General features: G+C 17.3%; 3 protein-coding genes across 3 annotated transcripts, besides 27 other annotated features; 1 reads left to right on the forward strand and 2 right to left on the reverse strand. All coding sequences in view use genetic code 6, as the record gives it.

Annotated features, from left to right (window-relative positions):
* Positions 1 to 34: a microsatellite.
* Positions 32 to 73: a microsatellite.
* A 1,072-nt stretch (positions 74 to 1,145) lies between these two features.
* Positions 1,146 to 1,191: a microsatellite.
* Positions 1,192 to 1,195: 4 nt separating this feature from the next.
* IMG5_024710 (hypothetical protein) lies at positions 1,196 to 3,795 on the forward strand (the record flags this gene model as incomplete). Its single annotated transcript, XM_004039324.1, has 7 exons — positions 1,196 to 1,347; positions 1,422 to 1,498; positions 1,687 to 1,965; positions 2,011 to 2,588; positions 2,640 to 3,165; positions 3,212 to 3,465; positions 3,513 to 3,795. Exons 3-7 carry the CDS (start codon positions 1,840 to 1,842, stop codon positions 3,793 to 3,795), a joined length of 1,767 nt encoding a protein of 588 aa, XP_004039372.1. The 5' UTR covers positions 1,196 to 1,347; positions 1,422 to 1,498; positions 1,687 to 1,839.
* Positions 1,384 to 1,420: a microsatellite.
* Positions 1,571 to 1,624: a microsatellite.
* Positions 3,592 to 3,644: a microsatellite.
* Positions 3,648 to 3,686: a microsatellite.
* Positions 3,679 to 3,717: a microsatellite.
* A 172-nt stretch (positions 3,796 to 3,967) lies between the features above and the next one.
* Positions 3,968 to 8,087, reverse strand: IMG5_024720 (PAS domain S-box family protein; the record flags this gene model as incomplete). The annotated part of the gene is made up of 4 exons (XM_004039325.1): positions 3,968 to 5,012; positions 5,124 to 6,180; positions 6,361 to 7,137; positions 7,418 to 8,087. The coding sequence occupies 4 exons, from the start codon at positions 8,085 to 8,087 to the stop codon at positions 3,968 to 3,970; spliced, it is 3,549 nt and encodes a 1,182-aa protein (XP_004039373.1).
* Positions 6,281 to 6,339: a microsatellite.
* Positions 7,324 to 7,357: a microsatellite.
* A 354-nt stretch (positions 8,088 to 8,441) lies between the features above and the next one.
* Positions 8,442 to 8,476: a microsatellite.
* A 1,383-nt stretch (positions 8,477 to 9,859) lies between these two features.
* Positions 9,860 to 9,901: a microsatellite.
* An 87-nt stretch (positions 9,902 to 9,988) lies between these two features.
* Positions 9,989 to 10,052: a microsatellite.
* Positions 10,053 to 10,804: 752 nt separating this feature from the next.
* Positions 10,805 to 10,846: a microsatellite.
* A 1,629-nt stretch (positions 10,847 to 12,475) lies between these two features.
* Positions 12,476 to 12,542: a microsatellite.
* Positions 12,543 to 13,953: 1,411 nt separating this feature from the next.
* Positions 13,954 to 13,993: a microsatellite.
* Positions 13,994 to 14,027: 34 nt separating this feature from the next.
* Positions 14,028 to 14,148: a microsatellite.
* Positions 14,149 to 14,177: 29 nt separating this feature from the next.
* Positions 14,178 to 14,235: a microsatellite.
* Positions 14,236 to 14,262: 27 nt separating this feature from the next.
* Positions 14,263 to 14,344: a microsatellite.
* A 192-nt stretch (positions 14,345 to 14,536) lies between these two features.
* Positions 14,537 to 14,603: a microsatellite.
* Positions 14,597 to 14,645: a microsatellite.
* Positions 14,610 to 14,656: a microsatellite.
* Positions 14,657 to 15,792: 1,136 nt separating this feature from the next.
* IMG5_024730 (hypothetical protein) lies at positions 15,793 to 16,726 on the reverse strand (the record flags this gene model as incomplete). Its single annotated transcript, XM_004039326.1, has 2 exons — positions 15,793 to 16,178; positions 16,429 to 16,726. The coding sequence occupies 2 exons, from the start codon at positions 16,724 to 16,726 to the stop codon at positions 15,793 to 15,795; spliced, it is 684 nt and encodes a 227-aa protein (XP_004039374.1).
* Positions 16,211 to 16,299: a microsatellite.
* A 620-nt stretch (positions 16,727 to 17,346) lies between the features above and the next one.
* Positions 17,347 to 17,398: a microsatellite.
* Positions 17,399 to 17,506: 108 nt separating this feature from the next.
* Positions 17,507 to 17,562: a microsatellite.
* An 867-nt stretch (positions 17,563 to 18,429) lies between these two features.
* Positions 18,430 to 18,479: a microsatellite.
* Positions 18,431 to 18,476: a microsatellite.
* Positions 18,480 to 19,709: the final 1,230 nt, after the last annotated feature.

Below are 19,709 nucleotides of genomic sequence, written 5' to 3' on the forward strand. Positions count from 1 at the left end.
AATAATATATAATAATAATAAAATAATAATAATATATATATATATATATATATATATATATATATATATATATTACCAAATGCAGACATGTTTTGTTTTACATTTAGATAACTTGTTAATTATAAACTGCATGCACTAAATATATTATTTAAAATACAGAACAATAATCCTTTAATATTAAATGAAAAATATTATATTCCAGCTATAAAAGCACCTAATGTAATCGAGAAAATAGAATATATTTAATATTTATTCATTTTAAATGTCGAAATTATAAATAAATTAACTAAAAAACAAAAATATAATTGTTTTTCTGAATGAAACAAATCTTTTTTTAATTTATTTAATTATTTTATTTAATTGATAAATATTTTTTTGTAAAATAAAATATTTATTTTACATTGGTATTGGAACAAAATATAAAGCATTTAATCCAAAAAACATATTAGTCAAATAAATAATTGAAAAAATTAATGTCTATTTGTTTTAGTTTATTATTTAAATTATATTATTAAATTTTAAAATTTTCTCATTATTATTTAAATGCATTTAATCAATTAAAAAGCACATAATAAAATTAAATAATTATTCAATTAATAGAAGCTATATATATATATGTTTTATTTTATTTTCTTTCTTATTTAAATAAAAAATTAAATTACACTGCTTCCATTTACAAAAGGATAATTTGTGAATAGATATTTAACAGATATTGAAAAAAAGCCTGAAGATATTCCATAAAAAGTACATATTAAAATAGCTTTTAACATTTATTCTTTTTTTTTATATATAAATTTTATTACGTGTATTTTAGTTTTTTTTTTTTTTTTAGATTTTTTTAAAAAAATAAAATTATTATTGTATTAAATTAAGTTTTTTTTGATATTTTGTATAAATTTTTAATAATATAATCATAATTTATTTAATTTTTTAATCTTTTGTAAGTATATGCACCTTTATATTTAAATTTTCAATTTTTTTTTTTTTAAAAAAATATTATATATAAAAATAAAAAAAATAAAAAATTATTATTAATAAAATGGCTGATTTATGTGAAGAATTTAGCAAAAATAATTAATCTAGTAAATTAAAGAAAATTATATTTAATTAAAAAAAATTACAAAAATAATAATTTGAATACAATAAATATAAATAAATTTATAATATATAATTATTTATTAAATAAATAAAAAAGATATTAATGATGATGATGATTATGAAGAAGAAAATTAAGATGAAGATTAGAAAAAGGAACAATTAATTTCATTAAGTTTAAATGAAATAGATGCAAACTTAAATAATTAAACATAAAAAGAATATAATAACGAACTATAACTAAGTTAGAATGTATTCATTAAAATTTAAATATCAATTTTCCATTAAATATATATATATATATATATATATATATATATATATAGTCTGAATTTTTTGGTATTAATAAACTTTTATATAAAAAACCAGATTAAAATGATATTAAAAATATGCTAAACCGCAAGTAATAAAAAATATTTATTTAAAAAATAAAAACGATATTAAAAAAGAAATCTTATTTATTTTTTTTTTAAAAAAAAAAAAAAAATTTAATAAATATTTTAAAACAAAAAATTTTAATAAATATTTTGATATTAATATAATATGTATTTAATTTTTTTTAATTTTAAAAAACAAAAAATAAATAAAAAGTGAGAACTCGCCTAAACCAACAGCATATCCTCCTGAACCTCAAATAAAAACGTATATTTTTTTTTTTTAAAAAAAAAAAAAAAAAAAGGGACAGAATTTGTTTTACTTCCTCAAAGTCCAGAATTTATAATAAATTCGGAATTATTTGAACCTATGTATACTCCTTAACAGACAATTTTAGAAGAATCATTACGCCGAGAAATTGAGCGTATTTGTTTTGCCGATTCTTTAATAAATAGAGTTGTTTATGATTGTGGTGATTAAAGTCTATATACGAAAGTAATTCATATATACATATTTAAAAAATAATTTTTTTTAAAAAAGGATATTGATCCATAAAAATATGATATGGATGTTTTACCTTTTTACATTCCATAATCTTAAGAAGACATAACTTTAGTATTTGAATCTCGTTTTGAGTCTGGTAATTTAAGGAGGGCAATCTAAATATGCGATTATGAGTATAATTTAATTTTAAAGCCTGATTATTTTACTACAGGACATACTTAATGGTTTTATTTCTCTGTGAGTAATACAAGAAAAAACATCGTATATAGATTTAATATAATAAATATGATGAAACCTGATTCATTATATAATTCAGGAATGAAACCTTTAATGTATTCTTAAAAGAAAGCAAAAATAAAAAAACTTGGTTGGTATAGAGATGGACACGATGTATGTTATTATCAAAATAATATGAAAAGAAAAAATGCTGGTTTTTATTACACTTTAACTTTTGCAGTTAAATTTGCGTATGATAATGATTGTGTTTATTTTGCACATTGCTATCCTTATACATATAGTTAGTTATGTAGATATATTAGACTTATAGAAAATGATCCAGTTAAAAAGCATAGGGTTAAAAGGAAAAATATGTGTTAAACTATAGCTGGAAATAAGTATTTATATTATATACATATGTATAAATTTTGGTTTATTTATTTTTATAGTTGTGATTATTTAATTATAGGAGACTTTAATAATTAAAAAGATAAAAAAGGAATAATGTTAACTAGTAGAGTTCATCCAGGTGAAACTATGGCTAGTTATGTAATCGAATACGTGATAGATTTTTTACTAGGGAATTCTCCTGTTGCAAGGGTTTTGAGAGAAAATTTCTATTTTAAAATTATTCCAATGTTAAATGTAGATGGAGTTCTTAATGGAAATTACAGGTGTGGGTTGGCCGGAGTAGATTTAAATAGATAATATTAAGACCCTTCTAAAAAATTAAATCCTACTATCCTTGGCACAAAACAGTTATTAAAATAATTTAAAGAAGAAAGGGATGTTTTACTTTATTGCGATTTCCATGGACATTCTAGAAATAAAAATATTTTTATGTATGGTTGTGCGGGTAAAGATCTAAATAAAAAAGAATAAATTTTCCCACTTTTAATGAGAAATAATTGTAATGTTTTCTCTTTTAAAGATTGTTCATTTTAAATTTAAAAAGATAGAGAAGGATCTGCTAGGGTTTTATTTATATTAATTTTTGTTTTTATTTATATATAAACTATAGATTGCTTTGTGGAAAGAATTCAATATTTAAAATTGTTATACCTTAGAAATTTCTTTTTGTGGTGCAGATATAGGAAAGTATGAGTATTTTCATTTTAATTAAGATATATATAAAGAAATTGCTTAAAGTTTCTGTTTATCTATTATTGATTGTTTCGAACCTGAATAATTAAAGGTATAAAAAGTATAAGAGGAAATTGAATAAATGATACTTAAAAATGATAATAAAAAAGATGGAGATAAATAACAAAATAGGTATATTTTTATTTTTTTATTTTAAAATAAAAATCAAATTTTATTAGTGATGATGAAGATTCAGATTATTCAAATGAAGATTAAAATGATAATGCGTAGTACTAATAACAAATACAATAATAATAAAATAATAGCAATATTAATAATACTACTACTATTAATAATAGTAATATTAATAACCTTAATTATATAAATATTAAAGATAATAATATCAATTTAAATACAAATAATAATTTAAATACTAATAATAATATTTAGACTGAAAATTTAAAGTTATTTCCTAAAAAATAATATTAAAATGTTTCATCTTCTTAAAAAAAGAAAAAATGAATAAAATATTACATACATATTTACCATATATGAACAAATGTCTTTTAATTTTTAATATAAGAGAAGTTTTAATTTTAATATTAAGTAAATATTTTTTAAAAATAATAGTTATTAAATTTTTATTTTTCACCAACAAAATTTATAAAATGTTATTTTTTAATTTATTTTTTTATCATATTTAAAATTCAAATTATTTATTTTTCAACTATTCCTTTTTTTACTACTCCTATTAAATTTAATACAAATATTATATATAAAACAAAATCGGCTTCACTTTTTTGATTATTTATAGAGGAATAGCAGTTAATAAAGACCTTGTTTTAAAGATTTCATCAGTCAAAAAATATTAAATAGGGTACCAAAAGAAGAAGTAAAATAAAAAAATTAAAAAAATGAAAATCAAAAATAATATAAATTTAATTTAAGCTTATTCATTAACTTGATTTTCTATAGAAGTTTAAAAAGCCAAAACAAGTTTTCTTAAAGCATTTTAAATATAAACATTTTACATTTATTTAATTTCTTCAGCAATAGGAAGTCTTAACAAATTTAAAGCAAAGTTTTTATTTTTTTCATTGAATAAATTTTTAAAAATAAAATCTTTAGGAAAAAATGAAATATTGTTTTCCTATATTTATTAATAATATGTTAATAATTGTCTAATATTTTCAAAATATCTAATAAAGGCAACACTCATCCCCGATTTTATAGTTCCATTTGCAAAATTATTACATTCTTCAATATTATTTACTATATTATTTTCCTTTAAATAAGGACATATACTCTATATCATTATTTATACAAACTCTGCATTATACTATTGGCTGTGAATATTTATGTTTTATGAATGTTCATATAATATATCTGAATCTAATTTAAATAAATCTCTTATGTTTTATAAACATACTTATATTGAATCTTTATCTAATGTATGGGCTTTTGGATCTATAAAAATTCTCCTTTAAACATTATCAGTAAATGAATATAGTGATTCAGCGTACATTGTATAGTTCATTTCAGGAATATATTAATAAATATTTTTAAATAAATTCTATGTCAAAAAATAATTTGCTATAAAATATACTTCAAAAATGATTATCCCAATTAAAATTTATATTGTTATTTAATAACTATTATCTTTTATCTAGTTATAATTTAAATTTATATATAAATATATTTTTTTTTACAATATTAACAAATTTTTTTTTTTTCTTTTTCTAAATTCCTTCTTCACTTAATTATATGCTTTATTAATTATTTTATTCTTTTAAATAGTCTAAATCTTTAAATGATTAAACACTTTAAATATCTTCATTATTATCATCTACTCTTATTTAAAATATGAAATTTTAGCATTATAATTATAAATGCTATTTTTTAAAAATATTTATATAAATAATTTAAATATTAAATAAAAAAATACTTATATTTAATTATTAGGAATTTCCAAAAAAAGGTAAATAATTTACATACTTTATTTATTTGCATAAATAAGAACAGGCAAAAAAAGTAATAAATCAATAATAATAAATACAGGTGTCAATATTAAAATAATAAAAAGAATATTATTTTTATCCATGACGATAAACATTAATTCCCTTATATAATAAAAGTTACTTTTCTATAATTAAATTTGATAAAAGTTAAAAATATTAAATGTAAAAAAGAACACGTCTTTATTATCACTTTTTATATTTTCAAGTTTATTATTAGCAATAAAAAGTGCATTTGCGATCATTTATTAGGTGGAGTCATTTATATCCCTAAACTCATATTGATTCTAATTTAAATACATTTTGATGTTATTTTCATGTAGAATATTGAAAAAATCACCCGAAATATAATTATCTGTATTTAATTGTAAAAAACTTGTCATTTTGTCAATATTCTCGATTTTTTTTTTTATTTCTTCCTTTATTTTTGACTCTTTCCCTATTTCATTTTCTGTATAAAGTCCCATATTTAACAATACTAAGTCCCTTATATTGCCTTCTACATAATTTAAATCGGCTAGTCTTTTATTAGAGTAATTTATTAATTAAATGAATTTTTTTATATAATCTAATTGATTTAATACAATGATATATTCAATAATTGAAAGTGATAATAATATAAAAAGAAGAATTTTTATAAGAATATTTAAAAATTTTATTGCTACAGAAATTATTGGAGTATTTATGATATCGTTAATTTTCTATTTTTGGTAAAAATTATCTTCTAAATTTTTATTTAATTTCATGTTTTCCTCATTAAAATGCATCCCGTTTTTATATGTGCTATTGTATTCATATTCCTCTTCATTATTATCTGAATTCTCATCATCAGAGTCTTTAAACTAGGATATATCAGATAATCTGTTTTTATATAATCGCATTGTTCTTATACCTTTGTCGAATAAAAAAGGAATTGCATAATTTCTTTATTGACCTTTTTTTTATTAAATAAAAATAAATTAAACAAAAATATTTATAATTATACAATATGAATATATATAAAATATATATATATATATATATATATATATATATATATATATATATATATTTATTTTTTTTCAATTTCAACATATTTTATGAAATAAAGTTGGCTTTATATTAGAATTTTTAAAATATAATTATTATTCTACTTCTTCTTAAATATCTTAATTTTTTTAAAAAGGAAGAATGCTTTAATTTTATAATTCCTCAGTTTATAATTATTAATTAGAAATTGATAGTACTGTCTAAGTATTTAATTTGTTAGTTTTAAATTCCAAATTATTATTACTTTCTTAATCTTAATAGTTTTATATTACAAATTCCCCTAAAAAAATAGAATTTTGTATCTAAAACTAAAACATATATTGATTCTTTGAATTTTAATGATTTTTTATGCAAGCATCATTATTTTAATTTGTTTTTATTTTTGATTTATCCATTTCCAATTTAACAATATAACCTAAAAGTTAATCTTTCAAAACTATAATTTCCTAAATACTCGCTTTAAACGTAATAAATTATTATATACCATTTTTAAAACCTGGAATACCTCCGAAATTTTAATGAGGCTTAAAATTAAAAACATGTCCCTATTTAATCATATATTCATTTTTATTTCTCCATAAATTAGGTAATATAACATCCAAAATGTTTTCTTTTTATTACATTTGCTTATAATCTATACTTAAATAAGAAATACATGTAGGGGTTATACTGGTAATTATCCCAGATTCATTTACGAGAAAATAGCAAACATTTTTTAAAGACCTGTCTTAACGAAATTAACCGATCATTTATTAACCATTTGTTAAAGATTCGAAAGCTTTTACATTTAAATATGCTGGAATTATATATGTACTTTTATCTATTTTTTAAAAATAATTTTTATTTTATTTTAAAAAAAAAAATTATAGAATAAATAAATATTATTTTATATCTTTAAATGTATTTTAAATAAAGGATTTTTATTTATAAAAAATTAACTAAAAAAATAATAATAATATGATATATATTTATTTTTAAAAATAAATATATGAATAATAAATATTAAATTAATTATTTTATATTATTTATTTATATATTAAAAATCCTTTAATAAAAATAATATAATATTAAATAAATTAATATATGTTTTTTTTTTTTACGAAAAGTAAAAAAATACCGCTCATCTTTTAAAGTAGTCAACTCGTTATTATTAAGATAATTTTCTAAAAAAGAATCATGAAAATTACTATATAAAGATGGCATTAATGTATTTAGTTTCTTGTTTATAAGTTCAGTTTTCGTATATCCAAAAAACGCACAAGAACTCAAGTTTGTATTAATAATTAAACCTAGTTTATCGGTTTCTAGGGAGATGATTATGATGGGTTGGGAATCGCTATTTTTTTCTTAAGTATTTATGTTTTTTATATTACTTTTATCAATTTAGTTGATAAAATTTACTTAGTTTAATAACTATTAGCCTTAGTGATTATCATAGAGGATATCCATTAAATAATTAGCATATAGAATGATACTTTTTGATCTTTTATTACATATTTTACTCAACTTATTCCAATTTTCTTATACTTTAATTTTGTATTTGTATATTTTCCTTCCAATTAAATATACTTTTTACAAATCAGGAGCTTCCTCAATTAATTAAGTCCAGAAATCCAAATGAGCTTCGCTAGAAAGATCGATATTAATTTTCAATTTAAAGAAGACTTCTTAATATCTCATTTCATTAATAATATCTAATGCTCCGATTTCTTAATTTTGATTATTATTAATTGAGTTTTTTTATTTTTTTATTCTATTTAATAATTTCATCTTCAATAGTAATTTTTAACATAAAAATAATAAACTAAATATCAAAAGAAGGAAAATGCTCTTCGGCATTTAAAAGTTCATGTAATGCAATTTAATTAAACTTCATTTTTTCGATTAATAAATAAACGAATTAAATTTTAATATTAATATTATTTGGGAACATATTAATTCCTTCATTTAACATTTAATAAACTAAATAAATTAAAATGGCCTATTTTTCCTTTCTAATATTCATATTATTTACTTAAATTTATTTCACGATTCTTTGAATTTTCTAATTACTGTTTTTCTATAAAATCGGACAGTCTTTTTTTTAACAATTTTATTTATGAATTTCGAAATATCCATCTAAAATAATCGTATTTTCTTCGCTAATAGTATATTCTTCGATTAATTTTAATAATGTTCTAACCTATTATAATAATTCTCGTCCTGTTGAATATTTATTTACGTTTCCAATTAAAAAATCTATGTTTTCGTCTCTTTGGATACTTATATATATTATTATGCATGGTAAACCAATTATCCATATAACTACTGTTCCTTCAAAAAATCTACCTTCTAATAAAATACAAATTACTAAATTTATCGATGTCCAGATATTTAAAGATATTAAAATATTCCATATTTTTTAATATAAAATATTTTTAAAAGGATTGTTAAAATAAAGTTGCTGAAATATTATGACTGATCCAGATAATATTATAACTATTATTATATAGGAAAATTCGGAGGTGTCTAAAAATATAAATAATAGAACTAATATTGTCTTATATATAGTTAAATTATAATTAAAATATCCGTTTTATCTTGCTGTAGGATCTTAAGTATCTAATCTTCCGTCGAAATAAATTAATACCTGTTTTGTAAATGTATAAATATATAGAAGAAAAAAAATTTACTATTTTTAATAATAAAAAAAATAAAATTAAAGAAAAAAAAGTGCCAATAAAACAATGAAAAATATGAATTCCAGTCCAACATTCGATTTCAATGAAATACTTATGATATTGTTTCTTTGAATTATCATTTTTCAATTCATAGCATTTAAAAATATTTAATAAATAATCAATTATTGGTATATAGAGAATTGTTGTTGTATATAGTATTTGATATTTTAAAATTGTTATAAGCCATTAAAAATGCATTTTGTTTCTATTTTATTGACTTATGTAATATATTAAAGATATAAATATCAATATTAAAAATACTATTAAGTAAAATATTATTATATATATTAACCAATCTAAATTTTTTACATATGTAAATAATAATGTCCTATTTAAAACTGCTTCTAATATATCTGTAACAGTATTTGAATTCCACAATTATTTATTTATTGATGTAAATGAGAAATTTATTATTTAAAAAAATTCAATTATTGATAAGAATGTGGCAGTAAAAAATGAAATTTCTTCTTCACATAAGACTTAGTAAATAACTTAAAATAAAAAAAACTTTAATGAATTTTATATTCTTTAAAAAATTGAATTTTCTTTATTATAAGAATTGTATTTTTAATTGTTCATATTAATATATATATTTTTATGTATAAATAATATGTTTTTATAATTTTTTTTTTTTGAATCTATATTTTTAAAAATAATAATATTTAAATTACTATTAATATATATAGTTTAAATTGAATATTTTGTTTGCTTGTTTTAAATTATTTATTTATACAAAATTATATATATGTTTTTTTTATTAATATTATAAAATACTTTATATATGTTTATATTAATAGACTTTAACATAATCAATAATTTAAAATTATAATCAAATATTATAATGAATTATATAATAAAATATTAGAAATTATGTAATTTTAAAAAAAATTGATTATTATCTTTTTCTGTTCTTAAAACAGCATTTAATATTATTTCCATTTATAAATTCTAATTATATTTTTATTATATTTATTATTATTTTTTTTTTTAATTTTTATTTTGATATTTGATTATTTTTTAAAAAATAAGTAAATTAAAAATAATTTATTCTCTCTAAATAATTATAAATAAAATATATTATTAATTTTTAATTTCCAAATATATATTTTCTATGAGTAATAATTGTATTTAAATTTGCAATAATAAATTTTAAGCATGGGATGCAGGTAGGTCTTTTTGTAAAAAGGGATGTAGTTCTGAAGAAGAAAATATGTAAAGAAAATCTATATTATTATTATTACATAGCAATTATTAAATTTACATACAAATAATTTATTAATAATAATAAAACAATATTAATTATTAGAAAAGCTTGTAAAGATGTTACATGTAATAATTTATGTATAAAACATGAATTAGGAGAAGATGATAGTAATACTAAATTAGGAAGTAATAATTATATAATTTTTTTTTTTTCATACTTTTATATATTTATCATTAGCTTGGTCAAAAATCTTCGCAAGAGCTCCTTCAGATCCGGTAAACTGTTTAAATGCTTGCATTTCAGGTATATAATAAATAATTAAAAAAAATTAAATATATAAATAATTTTTAAAAGGATGTAACTATAAAAGAGATTACTAATAAAATGATGATTGAAATATTAAGTTATATTAATTTAAAAATATTAAAATATATGTTATTATAATTTATAAATTTTAATAAAATTATTTATTATAAATATTCACTTATATTTGAATATTTAAATGTTAATATTAAATAAAATTAAAAAATAAAAACTTTTAAACATAGAAAATTGTATTATTTATATTAATTTTAAAGAAATACATATTTATTTTACAATAAATATTTTTAAAGAATTTAAATTATTGATATTATTTAAAATTGATCTTTTATTATTAATTCATTTCATTTTTAGTTAAAAATAAAATAATAAACTATTAAATTTTTAAATATATACTTAACTTTATTTACTAAAATTAAATAATTAAAAACAAAATTAAATTTATATATTAAAAATAATGTTTATCATTTATATAACTCTTTATAAATATAAAAAAAATTATTAATAAAACAGGCATTTATAAATTATTTGTTAAAAGATAATATTTGTTTTTAAAAAAAATTATAAAGAAATTATATTTGATAATTTATACACAAAACTTTAAAAAACAATAATTGTATAAGTATAAGAAAAAATTAGAAATTAAAAATTAATTTACATTAATATATTATAATTTAATTTTTTATATTTTATTACTAATAAATATGGTGATAACATTTTATAATTCACTTTAAAATTTTTTTTATCTAATAAATAAAAAATTAAAAGTAAATATTTATTTGTATAAATAATTTTTTAAAATGATATATTTCTAAAAGTATTCCATAAAATATTAAGTTTCTTTCTTTTTTTTTATTTCTTCTAATTTAATAATTAAGATATAAATAATTTTTTTAAATAAACAAAAAATTATTTTGCTGTAATATATGGTAATAATATTGCTGAAGAAAAAATTGGAAAAAAAGATTACTAAAATCATGTGAATATGATTACGTTTTTTTGATCTTTATGGATTACGTAAAACCTAGTTTAATCGCAATTCATGACCAGTATCTTTTTATACACAGTAGATTTATTGAAAGCTTTATAAAATAATCATTAAATGAAAATATATAAATAATTTGCTTATTATTTTTAAGCTTTTTAATGAAGTTTATATTCAATAATTTACCCAAGGATGATATAATTGTTTAAAAAATAGATTCTAATAATTGTTAGATGATTTAGGTGATTTAATTAATGTTAATTAGATTCAAGATACAGAAATTAATAACGATGAAAAATATACTTTGTAACAATAGTTTTCGAAAGATTAAAAATTTACTAAATATTTTCATTTAATATGGAGATTTAAGTTTTACTTCAAAAGCTTCAAAATGTATTTTCAATGAACATAAAAAAAAATATTTTTCGAATAAATTTAAGGGATTTTGATAATTTATAAAGTAAATGAAATTAAATATTAAAGTTGAAATTCGATGAATAGATTAAGTTGAAATATTTATTTAGGTAATATATTCATAAAAATTCCCTATAATGTTAAATTATATAATTTAAGTAAAAAAGAAAACTTTATTATAATAATGTTAGATTAAATAAATTGAAATATGAAAGCAAAGTTAAAGAATTTCGAGTGCAATCAATAAAGTGATGTAAAATATGGTTAAATATAATAAAAAAATAAAATATATGTATCTTCTTTAAAATAATAAATTTATTATAAAATAATTTACATATAAAATTAAAAAATAACACTATATAAAGTAAGAGTTGCGAATAAAAATTTTAAAAAAAAATTATTTAGATAATAATATTTTAGTAGATTTTTATTAAATAAAATAGATATAATTAATTATATAAAATTAAATATATTGATAATTTAAATAATCTATTTATTTATATTTATATAAAATTATATATATATATATATATATATATAAATATATAATATATATTTATTTATTAATTATATACATATATTTTATTTTTTTATATTAATGATTTTGATTTATAATTCATTAATTTTATGTAAAACTATAAATTAAAGTTGAAAATATTTAATTTATTCCTTTTAATGATTAATTTAATAGATATTATCCTGTTTATGTCGAATGCATTTTTAAAATTTAATTCAGATTATCTTTTTCTTTTTTTAGTCTCTTTTTTTAAAAAAATTATTAAAAATTTATTAAAAAAAAATATTTTATTTAATTATAAAATTCTATAAAAAAATACTTCTCTTTCTTATTTCCTAATTTTTTCTTTATAATAATTTTATAATATCCTTGCTGATTTATCATATAATTTATTCGTTTCAATTTAAGATTAATATTCTAATAATAAATCTTTATCTTTATTTATAATCTAAAGAGTTCTATCATAATTTTCAGTAATTAATTATTTTTCTCTCTATTAATAAAAATTAATTATAAAAAAAAAAATATAAAAGAATTATAATACTTATATTTCTAAAAACTTCCTTTCAATTAATTCATATTATTTTTTGCTTTATTCATCTTATTCTTTTAATGTTTTTCTAAGATTAGTTTCTTATATTTTTAATTATTCTATATCGTTTAATAATTAATTATTATTATTTTCTAAATTTTTAATTATTTTTTAACTTTTGTCTTTTTCTCTTTTAAATCTAATTTTTTTTAACAAATTCTATATTGTAAATGCACTTTTTTTAAGCTTTATCGTGTCTTCTAAAATTTCTATTTCTCCTTCTAATTATTACTTTTTCCTTATTTATACTTATTTTGATTTTTTCAAATACATTATTTATATTTTTTAAGAATTTAAATATTATTCATTATTTTTTATCAATTCTTTATATTTTTCTATATAAGTTCTATTTTAATTAACTATTTCTGTTTACTTTTAATATTATTACTCTAAGTTGTTTTATTTATAAATCAAATCTTCTAAAGATTTATTTTTTTCTTCCAAAAGAGAATTTAACTCCTCGCAAAAATTTTCTTTTTATTAAAGATTTTTTTATAAATCTTCAAATTATTGATTAAAATTAAAAAGTTTGGTATTCATAAGATTTCTAATTTCCTAAATTTCTCTATTTTTTAAATCATTTAAATTTATTTTTTCATTGATTTGATTTTTGAGCAAAATTATTTGATTTATATAAGACTTTATAATTTATTTAGTTTAGATTTTTCTGAATAATTTTTAAATAATCAAAACTGATAATTATTATTATTATTCTTAAATTAAAATTATATTTTGTTATATGTCAATTTATAATTGATTTAATTAATGGACTAGTTATTATTTATTTTCTTATAAATTTTAAATTTTTTCTTGTAAAATTTTCTTTTCTTCATCATGTTCTTGTTTTTAATTATTATATTTTTCTATTAATGTTTCTATTGTTTTATTATTTTCTTAATTTTTTATTTCTAATTATTATATTTTTTATTCTTTTTCTAACTCTATTTATATGATTTTTTCTTCTTTTTATTATTCTATTTATATGATTATTTGTTCTTTTTCTTATTTTATTTATTAAATTAATTCTTCTTTTTCTTTTTTATTTATTAAATTAATTCTTCTTTTTCTAATGTTATTTTATTTAATATATCCTCATATTTTTAAATTATTTCTTCTTTTTCTTTAAAAATTTCTACTTTTTCCTTTTAAATTTCTTATTTTTCTTATAGAATTTTTTTTTATTATTATTTTATTTTTTAAATTTCTTATTCAAAATTTGTTATTTCATTTTCTTTTTTTTCAATCTCTTATTCATATTTTTTTATATCTTTTTCACATTTATCTTAAATATTTTCCTTTTCTTAATTTAATAGTTCTATTTTGATTTAATTTTATTCTGTTTATTTTTATAATTCTTGTATGTATATTTATATTTGACCTTCTAAATATTAATTCTTATCTTTAAAATAATTATTTTATTCAATTTATTCATCAATTTAATTTTACAGTTTTTATATTGCATTTACTTTTTCTTCTACTTATATATTTATTTTTTGTAATAAATTATTTTTTTCTTCTATTTATATATTTTTTAAACCCAATTCATCATTTATTAATTAAAATTCATCATTTTTTTATTATAATTCTTAACTTATTTATTCAAATTGTTTATTTTTAATACATATTACTTCACTTTATTATTAAAATTCAGCCTTTAATTATTCAAATTATTCACAAATAGACTAAAACTAATTATTTTTATATTAAATTTCTAAAGATTGTAATTCAAATTCTTTATTTTTTTAATCCAAAATTTTATTTTAAGCTATAACTTTATCATTTAACTAACTTTTTAAATCAATCTACTAAAAAACTTCCTTCAATTGATTTTCTTTAATAAAAATGTCATCTTTTAATTATTAAACAAGTACCTATTATTCTTCTTAAGTATTTTTAAAATTATTTTATTAGAATAAAAATTCTTAAATTTCCTTATTTTTATTTTCCAAAGTTTAATTTAAATTTTCACAAACCATTTTTTTTTCCTCTAGATCAATTTTAAATTAACTTATTTAATTTTCAAACTAAAAACATTAATTTTAACTAAATTAAATAAGCTCATCAATTTTAATTTCTAATTAATTAATAATTAAATTTTATCCTCCTTCCTAACTTTAATTTTACATTTATTAATTTTCATTTGACAATTTTTCACATTTCATTTCTAATTCGTTTATTTATTTAATAAAATTATCTTCTCTTTCTTTTTATTTTTTTTCCAAAACTTAAATTTATCCTTGCATTTCTAAAATCTCTTTTTCAGTTTTTTCCTTTTCACTTTCACTATTTTTAAACTGATTTTATAAATTTTGAATCTGTTTATTTTTTTCTTTACAATTTTCATTAATCTACTCTATATATTTCACATATTATTCAATACTCTAAATTAGTTTTTAATTCTCATTTTTTAATTTATCGATCTCATCTTCTTATTCAACTAAAGTTTTATCTACTTCACCTAAAAATTATTTATATTCGTTTTCTGTTTTTTATAATAATTCCTTATACTTATTTCCAACCCAGCTCAGTTCGCCCTTATTTTGGGAATTTTCTTAAGCCTAAAGCATTTCCTTTTACAATTCTTTAATTTAACTTAATAATTTTTTATTATTAATATCCAATTAATATATCTAATCATCTTTTTCATCAATTTCCTGTTATAACTATACTGAAAGTATATAATAGTCCTTATATTTATTCACCACAGGCTTATTAGTTACTTTCATAGCCCTTTATCCAAAAGAAAGTGAAGAAATAGTCTCATCAAAATATTTAATGGAAGGCCCTATAGTAACAATTAAACTTGTTTTCGAATTTCCACCTAATGAATCTTATAATAATCTTGTAAGTTTGGATTCTCTAAAAGGAATAAAAATACATTTATTATCACTTAAGGCTTATATACATTTTCCCAAAGCACTTAAACTGCTATTTATGGCTTTGGCCTCGTCTAATCTTTCTCCTGTGGATTTTGATTTTTTTATTCTTTCAGATCCTGCTAAATCTACCATACATAAAATTGACGTTATTAATTACTGATCATTAACAAAATTTTCATCACTAAGAGGAATATTAAAAGAGCTGGAATTATATTATACTATAGAATTACTTGTGCAACCAGCATTATTAGTAATTAATTAATTATTATTTTATTATTATTAATATTATTATTATTATTGTTATTATTATTATTATTATTTTTGATTATTAATAATAATATTATTATTATGTTAAATCTATAATTATTTGTTTTTTTCGTTTTTATATTTAAACCATTAAAACTAAATGACTTCTGCTTGAGCATGCATTTAATCTTTTTTTTTTTCATATTGTTTTTTTATAATTTAAATATTTTTACACTGTAAATGCTACTGAACGATTTTTTTCAGTATATTCGATTAATTGTAGCGCTTCTTACGGCGTTTTAACTATTATCCAATCTATTCCTGTTATAAAAACTCCATTTTCTGGAGATTCTCTAATTCTAATTTACTGATTTTCCGGATTTAATAAATCTTATAACATTTCCATATATATTTATATGCATCCTATTTATATAGAATATGAAAATTAATTATCATACTCTATTTTTTAAAATATGTCTTCTAGTCCTCTTGGTATTATTCCTTTTTGATCTGTTTTGTATTTCCTAACATTGTATAGGTTTTTCCTGTTCCTGTTTATCCATATGCAAATATTGTACCGTTAAAACCTTAAATTACACTATCTATTACTGGTTTAGCTACAGTTTCGTAAATTCCTTTTTGCTGTATTTTAGGCTCAAAAATTGCATTGAGTTAAAATAATTTTTTTTCATAATCTTTTTTGACTTTATTTCATAATTTTGATATATATATATATATTTTTTTTTTGTTCAGATTATTATTTATTTACCACATATTAATTAGTTTTTTGGATCAAAACTATCTATACTACATTATTTACATATTTAATATTCTTCTTCTAAAAAGGGACGGAGTCTTACATATACTTATACTTTTTCTGGCTTTTTTTAATCTGATGTGGGTTATATACATAATTAAGGATCTTTTTTTTTTGTTAATATTTTTATTTTTATTTTCTTACAAGTTATAGCCTAAGATTATGAAGATAATTACTATTCATTATTTTCAGTTAATATTGGCTATTTATTCATTTTGTTTGTTTTTCAAATAATTTTTTGTTAATATATTATGTGATTTTAATGTTACTTTTTTTGTTTATTTAAATTTATTTTTTAAATAACGATTCAATTTTTTTATATTTTTAAATTGAAATTAAAATAATGAAAATATTTAAAAGATTATAAATTATAAAAATATATAAAATTTTTATAATAATAACAAATCAACTAAAATATATATATATATATTATTAGGAAAATTATAATTTTTTTTTTTTTTTTTCAAATTATAAATTTTTAGATGTAAATAATGATAAGAAAATATTATAAATATATAAAAAATTATTTCAAAAAAATAAAAATTATTATTGAAACTATCTAAAAATATCCAAAAATAAATAAAAAATATAATTTTTGCCTTAATTTAAAAATATAAATTAATTCCTTTATATAAAAATAACTATATGAATTAAGAAATTGAATCGCCATTAAATCCCTAAGAAGATAGTAGTTTTCGAAGTACTAAAGGCTTTTCAAGTTTTTAGAATCACAGAAATTCCTCCTTTAATAAAACCAACGATTTAAGGAAGCGTACATTACCTGTAGTAGAAAGCTACAACAGTTCAAAATAGCCTGATATCGAAAATTATTTTGATATATAATAACAAGTAACAAAATATTTTTTATTTGAGAATTTTCTTGAAAAAGTAGGAACTTAAGATTGGTATTAAATTCGTTCTTTTGTGCTTTTTTGTGTTTAATTTTTTATAGTGGGTTGTTTTCGAATGTCCAAAAATTATATTTTCACAATTCCTGTATATCCGATATTTTAAAATATATCAAAAGAAAGATAATGTGAAATCTTTTAAAATGATCTAAATAAAATAATTCCAAATAATCAATTTTATTCAATTACTATTTAATATGAACTATATTGCGATAAAGAATATATAAGATAATTATGTGGTTTTTTACCTTCAATTGTGGCAGTTTTTAGTTATCTTATTTTTGGCTATTTAAGTGATAATTATGGAAGGAAACATGGTCTTAATTTAGCTTGGAAAATTTTTTTAGTTGGTATAATTATTTTTACATGTACATAAGTCTTTCCATTAGTAATGATTGGATATATTTTTGCTAATTTTGGGGCTTTTGCAATTATTGTTATATAAGTAGCACTTATTAATGAATAATCAAGTATATAAGTAAAAAAATATATTTATTTAGTTAAAACATTATATAAATATATAAAAATGTAATATATAAAAATATAAATATATAAATATCCATATTTATACTTATAATTTTATTTAAAATAAAGCTGGAAGGATAAGAATTATTTCATGTATTAGTATATATACTTCTTATTATTTTGGTTAATTAATGTTTTCTATCTTTGTTTTTTAAATTGATAATTGGAGATCTTTAATTATTTTTAGTGTTTTATTGCCTGTTTTTATCATGACTTTTTATCTTTCTATTTTTTAAGAAAGTCCGCGTTATTATTATATTAAAAATAAATTAAAAGCCCTAAGGCTGTTAAATTCTATTGCTTATTATAATAATAGGCAGATTTTAAATATAGATTTAGAAAAAAGTTCTTGGAGTGAAGAAAACAGAGATAAAAGGATAAAATTTAGAATTTTATTTTAATTTTATTCTACAAGGATGGGTCTTTTGATTGGATGTGTAATATTTCTTTGCGGAGATATGTTTTTCTATTTTAGTGAAGTGTAAATTTTTAATAAAAGCGTTCTGCTTTCTCTTCAACAATAAGGCATGCTTATGTCCATTGTAGATTTATTAGGCTGCTTTTTCTGTATTTTTTTCATTAATAAATTTAGGAGGAAAATATAACTTGTGATAGCATGTTTGTTTATGTTAATTTTAATTATTATCAATTAAACAATAACGTAATAACCTCGTATAGCATACATTTTTAGTTAATTTTGGCTTTATTTGGCAGGTTTTTTAGTTAATATTTTAAGGGTGTAGCTTTTGTTTATTTTTCAGAATATTTTCCAACTATTGTAAGATGTACAGCAATGGGTATTCTTTTTGGTATATCGGAAATAGGTATATACTAATTACTATTAAATATATAATATAAAAAATTAAAAAAAAAAAATTTTTTATTTTTTTATTATATTAAATAATAATAAAGGTTCGATTTTAATATTTGTTATAAGATTAATGAAATTTTAAATTATGGTTTAATTAGTAAGTCTTGTATTTGTGGCAATAGTTACTATTATACATTTGTATTTTATACAAGAAAAAAAAATGGATTAAAGTTAAAGAAAATTTCATGTTTAGGATGAAATTAAAGAATTAGCACATGGCTATTAAGATTATTTTTATTTAGAAAAATGAAAAGAATATAAAAATAAAAATGTAAATAAAATTGAATATAAAAAAAATATGTCATAAATTTTATTTTTTATATATTTTTATTTGTAAATTGAAAAAGAAAGGGTAAAAAATTTGTTTGAAATATATTATATATAAATTTAAAA

Source organism: Ichthyophthirius multifiliis, assembly GCF_000220395.1.
Source record: "Ichthyophthirius multifiliis unplaced genomic scaffold scaff_1120509249696, whole genome shotgun sequence".
In the NCBI taxonomy this organism is placed as follows: Eukaryota; Ciliophora; class Oligohymenophorea; order Hymenostomatida; genus Ichthyophthirius; species Ichthyophthirius multifiliis.